Source organism: Pristis pectinata, chromosome 10 (assembly GCF_009764475.1).
Source record: "Pristis pectinata isolate sPriPec2 chromosome 10, sPriPec2.1.pri, whole genome shotgun sequence".
NCBI classification, from domain to species: domain Eukaryota; kingdom Metazoa; phylum Chordata; class Chondrichthyes; order Rhinopristiformes; family Pristidae; genus Pristis; species Pristis pectinata.
Window position 1 is genome coordinate 52028190 of NC_067414.1, and position 22554 is coordinate 52050743.

The 22554-nt window shown below is 39.5% G+C and overlaps 1 protein-coding gene across 1 annotated transcript in view; it reads left to right on the forward strand.

Moving 5' to 3' along the window:
- Window positions 1-22554, forward strand: part of moxd1 (monooxygenase, DBH-like 1) — a 53886-nt gene that overhangs the window by 25667 nt on the left and 5665 nt on the right. The window contains exons 5-10 of the mRNA XM_052024793.1: window positions 986-1165; window positions 3134-3236; window positions 14634-14800; window positions 15679-15870; window positions 16647-16706; window positions 21868-22010. Of these exons, the coding sequence (XP_051880753.1) occupies window positions 986-1165; window positions 3134-3236; window positions 14634-14800; window positions 15679-15870; window positions 16647-16706; window positions 21868-22010 (845 nt within the window). The remainder of the gene's footprint in view (window positions 1-985; window positions 1166-3133; window positions 3237-14633; window positions 14801-15678; window positions 15871-16646; window positions 16707-21867; window positions 22011-22554) is intronic.

The window sequence follows — 22554 nt, forward strand, 5'->3', positions numbered from 1 at the left end:
AGAGAGTAAGAGTAGATGACCAGGAAAGCAGGAGAAAGTGAGAGAAGAGGGCTGAGGAGTAGGTTAGTCAGGTTGTGAGGAGGTGGCCAATCCAAACATCTGAGTATGGGGGTGAACATAACTGGGGAACCTGGCAGTGGTGGCTGTCTGGAGACTGCTGCCTCACAAGGAGGGAATGAGGAGAACTGCACCCTATCCTGTGGTGGTGGCTGGAGCTCGATTTGATCGGGGATCTGGGATTGAGATCAAAACATATCATCTTTAACAGTGATGGTGTGGCTGTAAGTAATGTGATTTTATTTGAATGGGGCTCCAACCTAGAGGAGGAGACTGAAAACATCGTTCTCCCTGGAATTCCTGACGGTGCATGTGGGATAACATGGACCAATAATTGTGTCAGGTGTGTAAGGATGAATCTCAAATGGGGGTTGCCCAGTTGAATTTCTAGGGTGTTATTTTTCAAAACAGAACTGCTTGTCATCATGTCCCACTCAGGGGAAGAAACATTGATTTTCAGATGCATGGCTCTGGAAAGAAAAATGCTTTGTGGCTCAAGTTCTTGTTCACAGACTTTTCTAATTAACTAATTACCATTAGTGCTATAATGTAAATAACCTGTTATCGGATTTACAATCAGAAACTGAAGCCAAAATCTTAAAATTGGAGTGGTTTGGTTGAAATTGAACAAATTATGGCTTGTCCAAGATGCAAGGCCTACAATGGGCAGTTTATGCTGATATCCATTTGATTTCATTTTTGTGACTGTTTACAGATTTGGTCTTTCTCATAGATTTCTGGGTAACAACATATACACATCTGACTAAACTCTTACACTTAATTTTTTGGGGGTTGGACTGCAATATAAAAATGCCACCAGCACTGTGCCATAAATAATTACATAAAAGGGGACTTAAGGGACAGGAAATTTACTTTTGCATTGTTATATGATTACTTACTATCTCCACTTTAATGCATTTATTCACAGGTTGAACCCATAATTCAGAAAGGACATGAACATTTGGTACATCATATTCTCCTTTATCAGTGCCACAGTAGATTAAATGATAGTGCCCTTGACATTGGACATGAATGTTACCATTCCAATATGCCAGATGATTTTTTATATTGTGAAAGTATCATTGTAGCATGGGCAATCGGAGGAAAGGTAGGTCATTATTGTTGTGACATGCTCACTTATTTGCAAAATCTTCAGATACGTAAAATCAATGCTTCATATTGATTTAAAACTTAGCTCTTTATGACTATAATATTTTATATAGAAATTTTCATGTTCTTGGAGATGCTCATTTGAATTTGTTTATTTTTGGTGCAGTTTCATACAATAATGCGCACATATTTTGCTGCTTTGTTTTATGCCACAAACCTAGCACGTAAAGATGTTCCAGGTTTCTTAGTGAATTTTTTCAATCCAGCAAAGATGAAATGAAACTTTCCATCTTCACACTTGTTGACCAGAGTTTTCTGGCAGAGTTGCTATGGCAATATAATGTCTGCCACCTGGACAGGTTTGCCCACCCAAAGAGACTTCCCAAACTTTGATCTTCTTTGCACTCATAGCCTGGTCAGTTCCTGCTTACCTTGCCGTAGCATACCATTTAGGAGCTGCTTTTAATTTTTCTTACAAGCTGTTGTCTCCTGACCTGAAATATTTATTCCACTTAGTCAAGTTAACCATGAACGTCCTAAAGAATTCTCTTTGAAGTTACTTAAGTGATTCCTCATGATTCGGTCTTGTATTTGTTATGCAAATGCAAGTTCATTACTCAAACATTGCAAAAACAAAACATACTGCTTTATTTCTTGCAGGACCAAGGTAACCATGTTTAGCCTCTATAGGTAACTTCTGACTGGTCTGTGTGATCTTCTCCCAAATACTGCTGATAGATCTGAAGAATCCCTACTTTTCTGTTCTACTAAAGTCCAAAACCACCTCCCTTTCTGTCAAGTCACATCAAACGTGCTCAGAGATGAAAAGAGATTTCTCCAACTAAACATCAATATAATGACTTTTTTTGTGTTACAAAGGAACAGGAGGCACCCAGCTACAAACCATTGTTACAGCTAAATCAACATCCATAACTATCTTAACTTGATACATTCTCAGGATGTGATCAAATTTAAATAGAAAACTTAAAGCTGATTATGTTTTGACTAAGAAATTTAACAAAACAGATTCCAACAATAATAGCTTTCTGTTTCATACATAGCTGAAAGTGTATCCATAATTCTGGACCTAGATTTTTTCACCCATCTTGTTCACTATTTTAGAAGTTAACTGATAAACTATAACAAAAAGGATAAAACACACATTCATTAAAAATTACAGTTAACTTTCCATCTTGCACACTTGCACTCCTGTCGGTAAAATTGTATATACCATGGTAACACCATATCTAGTAAGGGATTGTTCATTCTTTTATAGGCTGGTAAACGTGTACTTAACTCTTTCCAGGTTCTGAATTATATTTCTTGCTAGTAGGAGATCAAGTTGCCCATTAAGTCTATGTCAGCTCTCCGGGCAATCCCATCAATCACATTCCGCCATAGGCTACAGGGAAATAACGTATTCCTTTTCAATTCCATCAACTCTGCCTTGATTCCCCTAATACCCACCTAACATTAGGGGTCATTTACAGTATCCAATTAGCCTACCAAGGAAGAAACCCACATATAGCTTATGTCTAAAATGTTGGACAAGCCTCCTGTATAATCAAAGATGTTATAGATTATTAAAGTTTTTATTGAGTACTTATTATACCACAAAAGTAGTGTTTTTATACTCTTCAAATATATGGGTACTAAATATATAAGGAATAGATTATGATATCACAATACCTCACTGTATTTGCCATATAATTTAGGAACTGTATGCAAGATTTTGTCCCAGGCTAATATGTTACTTTGCATGTTGGCAATTTTACAGTGCTAGAGGAAGTTATTGTCCTGTTTCTCTGCAATGTTTTCTCAAACCTTCTTAATAGTTTGTAAGTGGTTTTAGCATGATGAGAACTGAGTTCCAGAAACTGTGTTTTTATACTTATGTACAACCATACTGTTGAACACAAAGGGACTAGGAGTTTTAGATTTCTTTTTTCCTGTCCAATGACTACAGGGATTTTCCTTTCCCCCCAATGTTGGACTTTCACTTGGAACAGCAGATGATCCCACATATGTGATGATGGAAGTGCATTATGATAACCCAACCTTTCAGGAAGGTAGGAGCATTTGCTCTTTAGTAAAAGCCTGTATGAATTGCATGCTGAATGTTGCAAAATTTGCTTTAATCTTCTATGTATTCCTATTTTCATTTGTTACAAAACAAAACAATTTCAAAGACTTATGAACCTTATTACATATGTGTCTCTAAATTAAAACAGATTTCAACTAATACAATAATATTCTGAATTGCTGTTTATAATGGTGTTAAATTTGTTTTCACTAATTTTCTGGTAGAAAACATAAATATCTGTACCATTCTTCAAAAGGTTAATTAAGGTTAAGATTATAACATTTGATAATCAATACTGAGTCCAATCTTGTCTAATTCAACCAGTAGCAAATTTAAAATACTGAAAAATACCAGAACTACAAAGAGTTCATTATTCGCATAACTCATTTATTTGTCACAAGGCAAAAACTGGTTGCACTTCAATTCAAATATGTGTATAATTCAGATACAAGTGTGATTCAGATACAAGTGTGATTCAGTTTCAGAAACTTGAAGCTGCAGTCAAAGTCTGAACAAACAGATGGTTTTGTGGTATATGTCATATCTCACCTCACATCAATAACCAGTCATCAGATATGCATGTATATACTAAGTACTCAAATATCTTGTATGCTAATATAATTGTAAAGTAATTAAAAATTTGAGCAATCTGCCTATAAGACTAAGATCATAATTTGCTACAATAATCAGAAATAGGATGCCTCTCCTTTAGCTTTTAGCTTCATAGTAAGAAATTGTTTTGCAGGTATTGAAAACTATCTTCATCACTGACAGTGATAAAGGGACTCTCAATTAATCCAATCAAGTAAAAATATCTCCAAAATTCTGAATGTTAGAAAACTTGCCAAATCCATATTTCCACCCAACGAAAATGTTCACAACCAATATCATCTTTCTACTCTTCTCTTAAAACAGCAATAAGAAAGTCAAATATAAAGCAACCATTTCTCATAAAATCTCACATTTGCAGACTAGATTCTTTGAGTTGCAAACATGCATTCAATTAAACTGCTGTTTACTTTAAGTGACAGTAATTTGGCAGTCTAAGTGTTATGGTCCTATTTTGGTTAACTGAATGCAAACTCCATTCTTTTGGACTTATGTTCAAAGCTAAGATGTGGTTTGTCATGGGGTTGAAATCTTCTGAATTTTCTGTGGATATTAGCCTTTGGTAGCACCTTTTAAGTTTTGGAAATGTGCAAGAATGCAGCACAGAATGTGATCATTCATCACAGCACTGTCTGTGTTGTTTGGCCTCAAAAGAACTATATTATTAGTCCCATTCTCTGCTCTTTCTCCATAGCGCAACAATTTTTAAACTTTTAAAATACTTACCCAATTCTCTTTTGAAAGTTAGTAATAAATCTTTCCATCACTCTTTCAGTTGTGTGTTCTTCATCATAACTTCCTACACAAGTATTACTTTTCCTCAAGTTGCCAATAGCAATATCTGAAATAAAAACAGGAAGTCTCACAGCCCCATGCCTGCACCACTATTTGACAAGATCATGACTGATTTTCTACTCAGCTCCACTTTCCACCTGATTCCCATATCCCTTTCTTCCCTGGATTCCAGAAATCTATCAATGTTAGCCTTGTATGTACCTACAAGTGAGCAACCACAGGCCTTTGGGGTAGAATTTCTTCTGCGAGAAGAAGTTCCTCTTGAACTCAGTCCTAAAAATCCAACTCATTAACTGGAGAAAATGCTCCTAATTCCAGCAACAATCTCTCAGTATCCACTCTATCAAGGAGCTTCAGAATCATATGTTTCTATAAGTTTGTCATACCTTTCAGTGAGAACCTCTTGTTCTTTTGCTAATTACATTACACCTACATCCTCTAGCTACCAACCATTCTGTTTCTAGGAACAGTTTCTCTATATTGATTCTATCAAAACCTTTCATGGTTTTTCACACCTCTATTAAATTTCTCCTTCAGTTTTTGTCACCTCTGCATCTCTATAAAGTCTCTACGTCCTCCCCAATGTACATGCTGAAACTTGGTCACAGTACTTCATCGAGGGCCTAAACACTGGATTATGAAGATTTCTTATAACTTCTTGACTTTGTACCTTTTGCCTCCATTTATAAATCTAAGGATTCTCTGTACCTGCTTAACTTGTCCTGCATTGTTAGAGATTTGGTATATCCACCCTCAAAACTCTGTTCCTACACCCACATTAAAATTTAAATTTAATTACCTTCACTCATTCTGCTTACTAAAATGAATCACCATTTTTCTGTATTAAATTTAACCTGTCTTTTATTTTTGCATTTCCCCATTTTATGTTATCTTGAAGTCTATTACTATCCTTCTCACTTCTAATGATATTTCAGGGTTATGTCATCTGGCTTTGAAATTTTGCCCAATATACCATGTCTAGCTCATTAATATTTATCAAAAAGAACAGTGATATTATAACTATCCTGATGGACACCTGTCTGTAGTCTGATTTGTTTTATTGTCCTTTTCTTTTTTGTGAACTTTTGCCTTGTATATATCTGAACAACATCTTCTCTGAAAATTTCCATTTTGTCACTTACTACTTCATCTGCCAGTCTTTGATTCAAATGCAACTGGGCCTGTTCCTTTTAAATTTACTGGAATGATATCCTTAGTTGAGATTTTTCCCTGTAGTTTGAAATATTAAATTCCCAATTGCTCCTTGATTGAACCATTATTGTCTCCATAACATAATTCCTTGGAACTATTTGTAAATGCAGTTTGCCAACCTTATTTATCATGCTCCAATGCACAGGAACTTTAAACCTATGACAGTCTGCCTTGCATTTATCCCCTATTAGATCCCACATGTTTTAAACCACTCTTTGTTTTAATGCTGCTTTCCTCTCCCACTGTGCACCTTGTGTCTCCTCTCTAATTCCTCAGCATGGGCAGCATATGCTCCGAATTAGAGGAACAATATCTATAGTTTATTAAAAAAAAACTAAATGACTCATAACTTGGCCAAGTCTCCTTCGTTCATTTGTTTGGACAAAGTGAATTCAAAGTTTTCTGTTTGTTGTGGGATTTAATACCCAAGAGGAAAATGGTTGTGTCTAAACCACATAAAACAGATATTTCTGATGTCTTCATTATCATTTGTTTGCGGTTATGGTTATGGAATTTTTTAGACATTCAGGTAGTTCCTGTTTATGCACAAAGCATAATATTGTGCATTGGATAGAACAGATTCTGCACTACATGAATAGTCAGTGACTAAATAAGCTGGCTCACTGGTTATTTGTAAATCTTGGAAACTTGATCCTCCTTATGTCATCTCTCCTTGTGTTGGGCAAGAGAAGAAGTGAGCATTTTGTTCCAATTACACTCGGGATCCCTTTCAATTCTTTGATAAAATGATTTATAAGCCTCACTGGTACACAAAAATGGTTGTAATAGGGTATTGATTTTACTTTTTGACTGTGTCCTAGGATTTAGCGGGTCTTTGTGTGCACTTGGAAACCTGTCATTGCACATATTTTGGGAAAATGGTTTGTTTTTCTTGATCCACAGTTAGTGAATATGTGCATGAATAAGGAGCAGGATTTGGCTACTCGCTCCACAGGTCTGCTCTGCCATTCAATCAAAATCTTGGCTGATTTGATTGTAATCTCAGTTTCACATCCTGACCACCCATGGTAACCTTTCACCTCCTTGCTCAGCAAGAATAAATCTACTTCTGTCGTGAAATGTTCAAAGACTCTGCTTCTATCACTTCTTGTGGAATAGACTTCCAAAGACTTATGGGTCTCTGAGAGAAAAAAAAATCACCTCTGAATTGATTACTTTTAAACAATAACCCCTAGTTCTACGTTCACCCACAAGAGAAATATCCACCCTGTCAAAACCCACCCTGTCAATAATCTTGTGCTTTCCCAAACTGGACTCCATTGACTATGGTCTTTCCACCTCAATTACTCTGTCTATGTAATTTCCTGCTCACTCTGTTGTGCCTCCTAATTCCTTGAATTTACAAGACGTATGGGAAATTACAGTTTATATTTTCATCCAGATTAAAATCAATATCCGGTTCACCGGTTGCCCTTAAATTCTCCTGGCTTTCCACTTCTTAGAGAATTGACTTTTAAGTGCCATTTACAAGTTTCTTGGCTTCATGTCATTTGTATCTATGAAGGAAAACTAGGGACGCAGTACAGCTATCTGGGGACCACCACTTGTCCCACTCTATGATCAAAGTACATTCCTAATATCTCTGATTTTTGTCTTCTAACTTCCAACCAATTATCAACATGTGGCAGAAGGTTAGCTCCGGTTAAATTATTGCTAATATTTTCTTGTATGAGACTTTGTCAACTAACTTCCAAATATACATCTGTAATTTAACTCCATCAGTCATCTTTGTGGCCTCATTAAAATGTTAAACATTATCAGATATGGATTAACCTTCAGAAATCTATGGGTGCCTCTCAGATAACCTTGCAGCAGCCAAGATAAAATTTGAACCATAGAACCATAGAACAATACAGCACAATGCAGGCCCTTCGGCCCACCATGTTGTGCCGACCTTAAAACCACTCCTAAGACTATCTAACCCCTTCCTCCCACATATCCCTCTATCTTAAATTCCTCCATATGCTTATCTAACAATATCTTCAACTTGACCAATGTATCAACCTCCACCACCACCCCAGGCAGCGCATTCCATGCACCAACCACTCTCTGGATGAAAAACCTCCCTCTGACGTCTCTCTTGAACTCTTTTCTCCCCCCCCCCCCCCATTACTTTAAAGCCATGCCCTCTTGTATTGAGCATTGGTGCCCTGGGACAGAGGCGCTGGCTGTCCACTCTATCTATTCCTTTCAATATCTTGTATACCTCTATCATGTCTCCCCTCATCCTCCTTCTCTCCAATGAGTAAAACCCTAGCTCCTTTAGTCTCTCCTCATAATCCATACTCTCTCATCCAGGCAGCATCCTGGTAAATCTCCTCTGCACCCTTTCCAATGCCTCCACATCCTTCCTATAATGAGTTGGCCAGAACTGGACACAGTACTTTAAGTGTGGTCTAACCAGAGTTTTCTAAAGCTGCATCATCACTTCGCGGCTCTTAAACTCGATCCCACGATTTATGAAAGCTAACATCCCATAAGCTTTCTTAACTACCCTATCCACCTGTGTGGCAACTTTCAGTGATCTGTGGATATAAACCCCCAGATCCCTCTGCTCCTCTACACTGCCCAGAATCTTGCCATTTACCTTGTACTCCACCTTGGAGTTTGTCCTTCCAAAGTGTACTACCTCACACTTCTCCGGATTGGACTCCATCTGCCACTTGTCAGCCCAGTTCTGCATTCTATCAATATCCCTCTGTAAGCTTCGACAGCCCTCCACACTATCCACAACACCACTGATCTTTGTGTCATCTGCAAACTTGCTAACCCACCCTTCCACCCCCTCATCTAAGTCATTAATAAATATCACAAAAAGTAGAGGTCCCAGAACCGATCCCTGTGGGACACCACTAGTCTCAGCCCTCCAATCTGAATGCACTCCCTCCACCACAACCCTCTGCTTTCTACAGGCAAGCCAATTCTGAATCCACACGGCCAGGCCTCCCTGGATCCCTTGGCCTCTGACCTTCTGAAGAAGCCTATCATGTGGAACCTTGTCAAACACCTTACTGAAGTTCATGTAGACCACATCTACTGCACTACCCTCATCAATCTTCCTGGTCACTTCCTCAAAGAACACTATCAGGCTAGTGAGGCAAGATCTTCCCTTCACAAATCCATGCTGGCTGTCCCTAATCAGTCCATGATTCTCTAAATGATCATAGATTCTATCTCTTAGAATCCTTTCTAGCAGCTTCCCCACCACAGATGTAAGGATCACTGGTCTGTAATTCCCTGGGCTATCCCTACTACCTTTTTTGAAAAAGGGGACAACATTCGCCACCCTCTAATCCTCTGGTACCATCCCCGTGGACAACGAGGAATCCAAGATCCTAGCCAAAGGTTCAGCAATCTCCTCCCTCACCTCACGAAGCAGCCTGGGGAATATTCCGTCAGGCCCCGGGGTATTATCTGTCCTAGTATTTTCTAACAGCTCCAACACATCCTCTCTCTTGATATCTACATACTCTAGAACATTACCCTTACCAACACTGTCCTCAGCATCATCAAGACCCCTCTCCTTGGTGAATACTGAAGAGAAGTATTCATTGAGAACCTCACCCACTTCCACAGCTTCCAGGCACATCTTCCCACCTTTGTCTTTAATCAGACCTACCTTTACTCTAGCCATCCTTCTGCTCTTCACGTACGAGTAAAAAGCCTTGGGATTCTCCTTAACCCTACTTGCCAAAGCCTTTTCATGTCCTCTTCTCGCTCTCCTCAGCCCCTTTTTAAGTTCCCTCCTTGCCACTATATTCCTCACGAGCCCTGTCTGATCCTTGCTGCTTACACCTTATGTATGCTGCCTTCTTCCTAACTAGTTTTTCCACCTCTCTTGTCACCCATGGTTCCTTCACCCTGCCATTCCTTCTCTGCCTCACCGAGACAAATTTATCCCTAACCTCCTGCAAGAGATCCCTGAACATCGACCACATCTCTATAGTACATTTCCCTTCAAAAATGTCATCCCAATTTACACTCGCAAGTTCTCGCCTTATATCCTCATAATTCACCTTTCCCCAATTAAATATCTTCCCGTCCTCTTTGCTCCTATCCCTGTCCATGACAATTCTAAAGGTTATGGAGCAGTGGTTGCTGTCCCCCAAATGCTCACCCATCGATAGATCTGTCACCTGACCCGGTTCATTACCTGAAACTAGATTTAATATGGCATTTCCTCTAGTCGGCCTGTCAACATACTGTGACAGGAATCTGTCCTGGACACACTTAACAAACTCCACCCCGTCTAAACCTTTGGCACTAAGCAGGTGCCAATCAATATTTGGAAGTTGAAGTCTCCCACTATAATAACCCTGTTATTTTTGCATCTTTCCAAAATCTGCCTCCCAATCTGCTCCTCAGTATCCCTACTGCTACCGGGGGGCCTATAGAATATTCCCAGTAGAGTAACTGCTCCTTTCTTGTTCCTAACTTCCACCCATATTGACTCTAGAGAGGATCCTGCTACATTATCCACCCTTTCTGCAGCTGTAATAGTATCCCTGACCAGTAACGCCACCCCTCCTCCTCTTCTCCCCCCCTCCCTATCCCTTTTAAAACACTGAAATCCAGGAATATTCAGTATCCATTCCTGCCTTGGTGACAGCCAAGTCTCTGCAAGAGCCACAACATCATAGTCCCATGTACTTATCCAAGCTCTCAGTTCATCTCCCTTATTCCTGATGCTTTTTACATTTAAGTAAATGCACCTTAGCCCATCCGCCTTAGTACTTTTATAGCCTGTACTCTGCTTCTCCTTCCTCAAACCCTCTCTACCTGTTAGATCTGACTTTTCCCCATCCCCTTCTTCCTCTGACCTACCCCTCCGGTTCCCATCCCCGTTGCAAACTAGTTTAAACCCTCCCGAACCACCCTAGCAAACCTGGCTGCAAGGATATTGGCCCTCCTCGGATTCGGGTGTAACCCGTCCTCTCTGTACAGGTCTGACCTGCCCCTGAAGAGATCCCAATGATTCAAAAATTTAAAACCTTCCCTCCTGCCCCAACTTCTCAGCCACGCATTTATTTGCCATCTCCTCCTATTCCTACCTTCACTATCACGTGGCACTGGCAGCAATCCTGAGATTGCTACCCTTGAGGTCCTGTCCTTCAGCCTTCTGCCTAGCTCCCTAAACTCACTTTTCAGGACCTCATCCCTCTTCCTACCTATGTCATTGGTACCAACATGAACCATGACTTCTGGCTGTTCTCCCTCCCGCTCTGGAATCCTGTGGACCCGATCAGTGACATCCCGGACTCTGGCACCTGGGAGGCAACATACCATCCAGGATTCGTGCTCACTGCCACAGAACCTCCTATCTGTTTCCCTGACTATCGAGTCCCCTACCACTACTGCCTTCCTCTTCTCCTCCCTTCCCTTCTGAGCAGCAGGACCGGTCGCAGTGCCAGAGACCTGGCTACTGCTCCTAGGCCCCTGCAGGTCATCCACCTCAACAGCTTCCAAAGCGGAAAACCTGTTATTGAAGGGAACAGCCTCCAGGGTCCTCTGCACTGTCTGCCTGTTCGTTTTCTTTCTCCTTTTCTCTCCCCTGACAGTCACCCTTCTATCTACTTCCCGGACTCCAGAAGTACCTGCTCGAAGGGGCGTGACTGTCTCCTGATGTACAGTATCTACATAACTCTCTCCCTCCCTGATGCTCCACAGTGTTTGAAGCTGCAACTCCAGCTCATCAACTTTGAGCCGAAGTTCCTCCAGCCTCAAGCACTTACTGCAGATGTGGTCATCGTGGACCGCAGCAAGGTCCACGAGCTCCCACATCAAGCAGCTGCAGCACACCACCATGTCCTCCATCTGAACTAATTCTTTTCTTTTCCCCCTACCTAGTTTTTTCCTACTTAAATATTTCTAACAGATAACAGGTAAACCTTACCTTTACTTACCAGCTACTCACCTGCCTCACCCCTTTAAGCCGAAGCCTCTTGTGCCAAAGCCTAACCACTCTGCTCCCACTCACTCCGCTGCCCGCTGGTTATGACTGTTTGCTTTTTAAACTGCCCGCGCTTTACCTGCTGACGTCACACGCCTGCGCAGTCCTGCCCCCATTATTCCCGATGAGAACTTATATAAAAAAACTTATAAAAAAAGAACCTTATAAAACAAGATGACAAGAATCTTAAATTCAATTCTCTATTAAAAAGGAGGCCAGCGGAGCTTAAAAATTATGGAGACCAGCATTTGGACCAGGTGAGAATAGAGACTTTTGACTCCGTATTGCTTGACGATGTCCATGTGGACAATGAAATAAACTCCCCATTAGTGTCCTTGTCTTTCTTCCATTAATAAAATATTAGAGACACTGATTAAAAGTTAGAAGGCTGAGAAGAGATGGTAGTATGAAGGTAGGGAATATTTTTGGATTTGCAAGGAAGCATAGAGATGTTTGGATCATGCAGTCTGTAGCATTGTTCTGATGGTCTGCCACAAATGTCAAGGACCTTGAGGGTGTGCAACCTGGCATAAGTGTTGCAGAGAATGGAACCCATCTTTTATCACATGGAGGTAGTAACCAGCTACGTGTCAACACTTGCTCAACCGTGGTGCAGCCTCTAATAGCTGACGTCTCAGCTTCAGTAGCAGCACATTAAGACCCAACCAACAGACCTAACCTCAGATATCTGCCATGCAAGCTGGGACTGCTGCCATCATGCTGCTGGATTCCATTGCTCATAGAGGCTTTGAGGTTAGCTTTGCACTCCCAGCAATTCAATTAAATTCAGTCTAGATTTAAGCATCATCAGGACCTTATGCTGTCCCAAGCTCTGAAATATTAGTTAACAGAAAGATTTGCATTAATATCTTGCGTGTCATATATAAATGAGGCTGGAACATGTGTGGTGTGGACTTTGTGCTGATGCAACTATGCAGTACAAATACTCCATCCACCACCAGTACCTTTAAAACTATACAATACAGTCAGGGCTCATGCATTTACTTTATAACTGTAAGTAGTTTTTTTCTGATTACAAAATTCCATTGGAGCATATTCTTGGATATTAGTGAATATACAAACAAAAAGATTTGTTTTTTATCATTTTAATCACATTCTTAAAATGCCTCAATTTAAAATACTTGTGTTTCTTTTATTTAGTGCAGATTAGAGATTTGTGGAATCAGTCTCTATCAGGAGATAACTCCAAGCTAAATGCATGTGTGCATGATATGCATTGATATGCTCACAGTTAGTGAAGTGTAAATGTGCTTGTGGATAATTTCACACAATTTCACTGCTCTCACAGGTTATTTCAAGAACACATGTTTAGTACTTCGAAAGAAATGGTCACGTTATTTTTCACATAGGCCTAATTTTGGTGTACAGCATTTCCATGCCGTTGACAGATTTTGAAAAGAAATTGCTATGTATTAGCAATCTTGTTTGAATGGCTTTGCATCTGGGGTGCATATGTGCATTTTATTACTCTCGAAAACATTTGTAAAATAATATTTGTATTACTTCAATACAGTTAACCTTTTAACAATTTCAGAAAAAATTGCTGTAATTGAATATTTATTGCCAGTGTCCTGAGGCAAGATTCTAATCAGTATATAGATCCTCTTAAATTGGGACACTGCCTTTGAAAGGCAATGGAATTGCATAGTTAAAAATGTTAATTGAATCGAACATAGATTACAATCAAATTTATGGTCCTTACTGGAATCATAAAGAAACTATTCATTGAATAGTTACAGCTATATAAAGTGTTTTTTGCTCCTAAAAGGGATTCTAGATACAGAAAGTGCCATTATGGGAAATCTTGATGTAAATTTTCAATGTTCCTTTGGAAACCATAGTTCGCTTGGTTAAGCAGATGGTGTTAAAAGCTGCTGCTCTTGGAGCTCTAGGAATATTGTTGAATGGCTTAGATTTATACATCACCTTTCATCTAGGAGAACATGTTGGGTGAATTATCGTGTTAGAAAGAAGGCGTTTTATGAGAGTAGGAGAAGTTACTAGAAAAAACCCTCAATGGCAGGTGGCTGGAGATTCTGGGGAAATTGTCTAGAAGATCTGAAGGTTCTGTACCAGTTCCCAGGCTCTGGACAGCATGGTGGTGAGGTGGGTTGCAGTCAATTAATGGCCTCACTGTTGGAGACCCTGAGCAGCTCGTAGATGGTGAGTGGGAGAACCAAGAGGGAAAGGAGTGAATGAAAGGGAAGGGAGGTGAGACTGAGGGAGGCAGGAGAATGAAAGAGGGAGAGGATCAGATTGGGTTACAGTATTTGAGGAACATGGTATGCATAGGATTGTGTGTCCGTGTCTGTGGGTTTGGGTATGCTCAGAGTCCACTATCTGTGTTCATCTAAATCTTTGCAGCAGATTAGGATATCCAATTACATTAGCCATCCTTGCCACTCATTCTGTCAAATCTGAGTGCTGGCTGGTGAACAACGACCACTCCACATTAAAAGAATTCACACACGGGCCATCTTCTACTCTTCAGAACTCGTCTGAAATCATCCTCTGCGTCAAGGGACTCACCAAGAAGAATAATGGTGCGAGAGTACAGTGCATTAACTTTGTAGAACAACAGTTTGTATGTGAACCATACTTAGACATAAAGAATGAGGTTATTTAATGAGCAAAGTGTATCTGTGGAAAAATAGATTTGGCTTTTGTTGAAACAAACAAAATGAAATTATTCCATTCTGGTATATGAATCTTTTTAGTAAGATAAAGTTGATCTTCAGAGTTTAGTCTTTGATTAATCATTCTTTACTTCTGCAGGATACATGGACAGCTCTGGTTTAAAGCTGATCTACACACCTGTGTTGAGGAAGAATGATGCTGGAATCATTGAAACTGGTGTCTGGGTCAGTCTTTACCATATGATACCACCTGATATGTCAAGCTATATTTCACAAGGTCACTGCAGCATGGAATGCCTACAAGAAGTAAGCTTTTATATTGTCTCATAAGTTCTTTCATTTATTTCCAAACTGTTCCCAAGTCAAAACGGCCTCTTGTCATATTTGTATGATGTAACTGCTCTCATTATATCAACCGAGAGCAAAGAGATATGTAGGTAAGTTGTGGAGTTGCAGCCTTTGTCTTTCTAACAAACTAGTTGGGGAGAAATTACTTTTTATTGTGCCAGTGTAATGTTTGTGAAATGTGATGTTTGAGAAACTATATTAGTACCATATTTATTTATTTTATATCATACTTGTTTTGGGATTTTTGTGCATCTATCTATTTCCCATGTTTCTACAGCTGAATTTAGAACTACAACATTATTGCCTTTTTAAACTACTATTTTAATTTTACTAAATTTTCAAAATGTTGCAATTTTGATATTTAAAATAAAAATGTATTTGGACTAAATAAGAAATAGGGGCAGGAGTAGACCCAACAGCTCCTCGCGTCTACTCTGTATTTAGATAGATTATGGTGGATATGATCTTTGCCTCAGCTCCACTGCCTGTCTTTTCCCCGTAACCCACAACTCCTGCATAGACCAAAAACCTGTCCATTCTAGCTTTGCATATGTTCACCGACACTGCCTCCACAGCTCTCTAAGAATTCCTGACTCAGAGTAGAAATTCCTCCTTATCTGGTATCTTAAATGAGCAACAAACACAATGCTGCACTTCAGGTCGAGACCCTTCATCAAGATTGAAAGATAGAGGGAAGATAGCTAGGATAAAAAGCTGAAGCAAAGGGCTGGAGTAAGAGCTACAAAATCCACAATTTATCTTGAAGTCTGTACAAGTAATCTCATTTTCAATGTTGGTGCATTACATATTAAATGAAAGTTTTTTTTAAATCACAGGCTTTGTCTCGGGAAAAGGCATCTGGGATCCACGTATTTGCTGTTCTTCTCCATTCACATCTCGCAGGACGAGCCCTGAGAATACGACATTTCAGAAATAGTGTAGAGCAACCTCTCCTTGCATATGATAATGAATTTGACTTCAATTTTCAAGAATTCCGCTACCTGAAAGAGGAAAGAGTTCTTCTACCGGTACATATGCACTTTTTCTTTAAGCTTTCAACTGTATAGGCATTGTTTCATATTACAATAAGTTGGAAGAAATATTGTCTAAATATTGAGAACCACAGAAGTAATTAATGTGAATTAATTTCAATGCTTGAACAAAGAGCTTCTTGTCTAAAAGACTTGCCTTAGGAGTTGGTATTATTAGTGGTTGGGGTGATGCAAAGTATGTTTTGTTTAGTGATTAGAGTGAAAGGTATTGGGTCCAGTTCACATCTGTCACTATGGCATTACATCAGAGAGTGCAGTCTTATGCAAGTAACACTGTAATATTAAATATCTATTGAACAAAGACTAGTAATACACATAAATAAGTACTTCCATGATACATTACCAATTACACATCTAATTGACTGTGAATAAATCTAGAAGTCCAAAATGTATCAGAGGAATGATAAATTGTTTAAATTTTAGTCAAAGCTTCTATACACTGACTAGCAAGCACAGCAATATGAACTAGCCAAACTGCTCAGACAACTTTTGTAATTTCTCTATTCACCATTTCCCTTTTAAGTTTATACAGTTCAAAATCATGGGGTTCCAATTAGCCTCATCTGATGAATATCCACCATCTCTCTTACACAAGTCTTTAAGAAACAGTGTAACTCACTTTTAATGTCACTTGACATTACTTTAAAGTTTACTTTAAATATGTACCTATCTTTCATAGAAATATGAAATTGCATCAAATGTATTTTAATCTATTATAACTCTTAACCATGAGCATTTAAAATGTCTTGCAGGGTGATAGTTTGGTGACTGAATGCCAATATAACACCAGATCCCGCAGGAATATGACATGGGTAGGAAAATTTTTAAAACAATGCAATCTTCTGATTCCTTGGGAAGGAATTTTGTCTTTTGGTTTAAAATTGATGATCAGTTACTAATGTTTTAGAAGAAAATAATGTTACTTTTATGTATTTGAAGATTAGGTGAGTGAGTGAGTTGAGACTAAACAATAATTCAGATGTTTAAAAAGTCAGCTTTTTCTTTCAGAAAGCTCTGACTCAAATTTCAATGTCACCCTTTCTGACTGGTGCAATTACCAGGTTGGTGATAAAGAGATGTATTTTTAAAGTGCCAATGACTTAAGTTGACTTAAGTAAGTCTGTTGCAAAGATTGCATTGGTGGTTTCACATAACATCACTTTTGCAACCTTATAAACAAAAGCTTCATTATATTGTGAGTCAAGCATGTTTAGGAGTTTCAACTTTTATTTTGACCTTGATCATTGCTTCACCAATTATTCACAGGTAGTGTAGGGATGCAATGTACTCCAAAGTTTTCCTAATCAAAAGCCATATAAAAATGCACTCTTTTTCCTTTTCACACCAGGGGGGAATATTACATTTTTGCTAACTTATTCCCACCCTTACTTCCCCATTTCCTCCAACCTTCACATCCTGACTTTCAACAAAATAGGAAATGGAAAGAACTAGGGTGGATTTTGCAGTAGAAATTCATTTATGTTAAACTGCTCAGCAAGTGCTAGAAACTGCACATGTGAAAACCCAGAAGCTTCATCAAAATGGCAATGCTTGTCTCCCCATTGAAAGGCAAGAGCTTAGAGTACTTGACGAATAGGACACTCACCAGAAGAATTGGAATTCATCTATTCTGGTGCATGCTGGCCTTTAAGCTATGGGCAAAACCTTAACTGCTGCCAAGCAACCATTCTGAGACTTCAAATTTATATATATTTACAAGAATAATGAAAATACTTATAACGTGGAGTGTTTAAATAAAGCAAAATACTGCGCAGATGCTGGAAATACTATTCAGGTCAGACAGTATCTGTGGAGAAAAAAGTGTTAATGTTTGAAGTCAATGATTCTTAGGGTCAGAGTTATAAAGCATGGAAACAGGCCTTTGGCCCAACTCATCCATGCTGACCGTATTGTCTACCTGAGCTTGTCCCACTTGCCCATATTTGGTCCATATCCTTCTAAACATTTTCCTGTCCATGTATCTGCCTAAATATCTTTTAAAGGCTGTAATTGTATCTACCTCTACAGCTTCTTCTGGCAGCTCGCTCTGTATATCCACCACCCTCTGTGAAAAGGTTTCCCCTCTAGTCCCTTTTAATTTTTTCTAGTCTCATCTTAAACCTATGCCCTCTAGTTTTAGACTCTCCTACCACCCTGGGAAAAAGACTGTGACCCCTCACCTAATCTATGCCCTTCATAATTCTATACACCTCTATAAGATCACCCCTACACCTACCCTCCAGGAAAAAGAGTCCCAGCCTATCCTCAGTCCCATCCCCATGAATCTTTTCTGCACCCTTCCCAGCTTAGTGACATCCTTCCTACAACTGGGCAACCAGAACTGCACACAATGCTCCAAGTGTGACCTCACTAATGACATGACGTCCCAACTCCTGTAGTCAATATCCTGAACGATGGAGGCAAGCATGCCAAATGCCTTCTTCACCACCCTGTGTTGCCACTTTCAGGGAACTGTTCCTGTACCTTTTAGGTCTCTCTGTTCTACAACACTCTCCAGGGCCCTATCATTTACTGTGTAGGTCCTGCCCTGGTTTAACTTGCCAAAGTTTGACACTTTGCACTTGTCCAAACTAAATTCCATCTGCCATTCTTTGGCCCACTTCCCCAGTTGATCCAGATCCTGTTATAATCTTAGCTAACCCTCTTCACTGTCCACCACACCACCAATTTTGGTGTTACCTGTAAACTTGCTAACCATGCCAACTATATTGTCATCCAAATTGTTAATATAGATGACAAACAAAAGTGGGCCAGCACTGATCCCTGCAGAACACCACTGGTCATAGGCCTGCAATCTGAAGAACAACCTCCACTACCCACCTCTGACTTTACCACCAAGCCAACTTTGTATCCAATTGGCTAGCTCACCCTGGATCTCATGTGATCAAATCTTCCAGACAAACAAGCCTACCATGTGGGACCTTATCAAAGGCCTTGCTAAAGGCCATGTAGACAACATCCACCGCCCTGCCCTCGTCAATCCTCATCACCTCTTCAAAAAAAAACTCAACCAAATTTGTGAAACATGATTTCCCATGCAAATGCCAACTATCCCTAATCAGTCCTTGCCTTTCCAAATGCTGGTAGATTGTTTTGTCCCCCCTTGCACCCCCCTCCAACTTTCCCACCACTAATGTTAGGCTCACTAGCCTGTAGTTCCCTGGCTTGTCCTTGCAGCCCTTTTTAAATAGCGACATAACATTCTTCAATAACTTCATTTTGTTTTTACTCTCTTTCTACCTGCTGTCTGGCTCTCCATCTGTTTTTCCAATCCTTTTTTGTATTTTTTAAAATTTTGACCATAGGAACATAGGAACATTTAACCTATGAAGAGCCTTCAACCATTCAAGATGATGGCGGCTGAAATACAACCCAATTCCAAATACTTACCTTTACTCTTTATCCCTCAAGACCTTTAAATCTGATAATAATAGATTTTATTAAAAGTTAACATTTAACCCAGAAATTAACAATTGACATTACATGCAATATTCCTACTGACATTTTGTGACTCTGACTCTAAGCTGCTTATTAACAATACTAAAATCAGGTTGGGGAAGGGGACCTGCTAAAAGCTGCAGATACTGGACATTTGAAATAAAGTCAAATGCTGGAAATAAGTCAGAAAGCATCTATGCAGAGAACTTCGGGTCACTAACCTTTCAGGACTGAAATGTTCACTCATTTTCTCTATCCAAAGAAGTTGCATGACCTGAGGTTTTCCAGCATTTTCTGTTTTTAATTTAGTATAATTACATGCAATTTCCTCAATGCTTTGCTCAATTTGAATACTTATCTGACAGGAACTTTCAGATCAGAAGTTCAAAGTTTAACTGTAAAGTGTAACAAACATACTGCAAACAACAAAATCCTTGTTTCTTACTACTTCCTGCCTTTGTTTACCTTCCATGCTGCTTCGCACTACCCATGAAAAACAAACGTTAATATTGGAGATCAGTTTACCTGTTAATGTGGACCTATCAGACCTGGAATTTCTCCCATTCACTTGGATGGGACTGCTGTACTTGTGCCAGGTTTAACTTGAGTCAGGTTTCCAGCCCGAGTGCTGAGATGTTTATTGCCCTTCGTGTAGAGCAGAGTGGTAGATTCTAGGGGAGTTGATGGGAATGTGGGGAGAATGTGAGAATGTTGAGGGCAGGCACAGTAGTGTAGCAGTTAGCACCAGCGACTCAGGTTCTATTCCCACCACTGTCTGTGTGGGTTTCCTCCAGGGGTTAAGGTTACCTCACACATGTGGGCGTGCTATGTTGGTGCCAGAAGTGTGCCGACACTTGCAGGCTGCCCCTAGAACATTCTATGCAAAAAGATGCATTTCACTGTGGGTTTTGATGTACATGTGACTAATAAAGATCTTATCTAAAAAAAAGGTGGGATTATTGTAGGATTAGAGTAAATGGGTCATCAATTTGATCTTTGGCATGGACATGGTGGACCAAAGGATGTGTTTCTGTGCTGAATGACTCTGAAGAGTCTACCTGTACAGCACAGGGGTAGCTGAGCACAGATAACTTAAGCCCCTGCACAAACTGGACATCAGTACTTCCACTGAAGAATGCATCCAAGTTCCAACATAAGCATTGACATCAGAGAAGCAGATCTTCCCCACTAAAATACACCCAAACAAACTTACAGACACTGAAGTAAACTTATCACTGTCATACAGCACGGATAAAACCCTTCGGTCCAAGAGTCCATGCCAATCATCAAAGAAACATTCTCTCTAATCTTACAATAATTTTTTAAAAATTCTTCCCCAGATTCTACCACTCACCTACACATACAAGGGGCAATTTAGGGTTGCCAAATAACCTACCAAACCACATTAGGGGGAAAATGAGAGTATGTGGAGGAAGCCCACGTGGTCACAGGGAAAGTGTGAAAACTCCACACAAACAGCACCAGAGGTCAGGATTGAACCCATGTCACTGAAGCTGTGAGGCAGCAGCTCCACTAGCTGAGCTACTGTGCTGTCTCCATTGGATCGCTGAGGCAGCACCCATGTTAATATTAATTAAGTAGATGTAATCTAACTGAATTAAATCAAGTCAAAATACTTATTTAAACTGTCAGCCATTTCTTCTCATTGATTTTAATTAAGCCTAAGAGCCAAAATCAGAAGTCTGCACTGTCCCAGTGGATTCTGTGGGAAGTCCACAAGCACTGTAGAGAGATAAGACATATCTTTATTAATCACGTGTACATCGAAACACAGTGAAATACATCTTTTGCGTAAAGTGTTCTGGGGGCAGCCCGCAAGTGTCGCCATGCTTCTGGTGCCAACATAGCACGCCAACAACTTCCTAATCCATATGTCTTTGGAATGTGGGAGGAAACCAGAGCACCTGGAGGAAACCCACAGAGACACGGGGAGAATGTACAAACTCCTAACAAACAGAGGTGGGAATTGAAGCCGAGTCGCTGGCGCTGTAACAGCATTACGCTAACCACTACAGTGCTACTACTGGTGAAGTTGATTGCCAGCACTGGGCTTCAAGGTATCCATAGAAACTTGCAAATTACTTCAATGTCATCTGATACCCATACATGTGCAGTTCCTGCAGGGCATTTTAGACAGGAGGAACACAGCCTGAATTTTCCCATCTTGTCCATGCTTTGAGATCACCTGTAACACTTTTTAAATAGACATTTCAACTAATGTCACTAAATTCAATACCCATTCCATCGTAATTTTTAGCTCTCATTTAATAATATAATTGTTTTTACAAGAGCACGTTTTTATTCTGGAATCCATAGATGGTTAAAAGCACTATGTTACAGATTGCTCATGTGAAAATGTAGTGTGATGCAAGTTAAATCTCGTCTCTTCTGCTGTATTTAAGAAGTGCAGTAATTCCAGTAAAGAGATTGTACATCACAGATTCCTTTCATAAAATGGCAAAGAAGTAAACAAGTGTTCTTGTTCTTTTACAGGGTGGCCTAAGTACAAGAGATGAAATGTGTTTGTCTTACTTGCTGTACTACCCAAAAATAGATCTTTCCAGATGTGAAAGTCTTCCTGAAATACTTCCACAGTTGAAATTTATTGGAGTGAAAGCAATTTATCATCCAGTCATGTAAATATTTCTATTATTCAATAGTGTACAAGTATATATCTCACTATTAATAGCTAATTGTGGCAAATATTTCTCTACAGATTAAATAATCTTTGATAGAAATGATATTACTAATTTTAAATAGAAAACAATGTTTTGAGAAATAATCTGAAGAAATGTACACGCAGCAACTTATGAAACAGAGCAGATATAATTAGAAGGTAAAGATCTAGCCTGAATAACTTCCTTGACTAATTCATGGACAAGTTCATTTGGAACTTCAGAAAGCTTTTGCCATTGCATGCAGAAGATTCTTTCTTGAACTAAAACACATTAGAATTCAGATAGAACCTGGGTTTGAACCTGATCTCAGGTGTCATGTGTGTGGAGTTTGCATGTCCTTCCTGTGAATGTGGGTTTCCTCCCACATCTCAAAGGTGTGCAGGTTGGTCTGTAAATTGGCCACTGTAAATTGTCTCAAGTGCATAGGTGAATGGTACAACCTGAGACGAGTTGATGGGAATATGTGGAGAACATTTTGGGGAAAAAAGAATAGAATTTATGT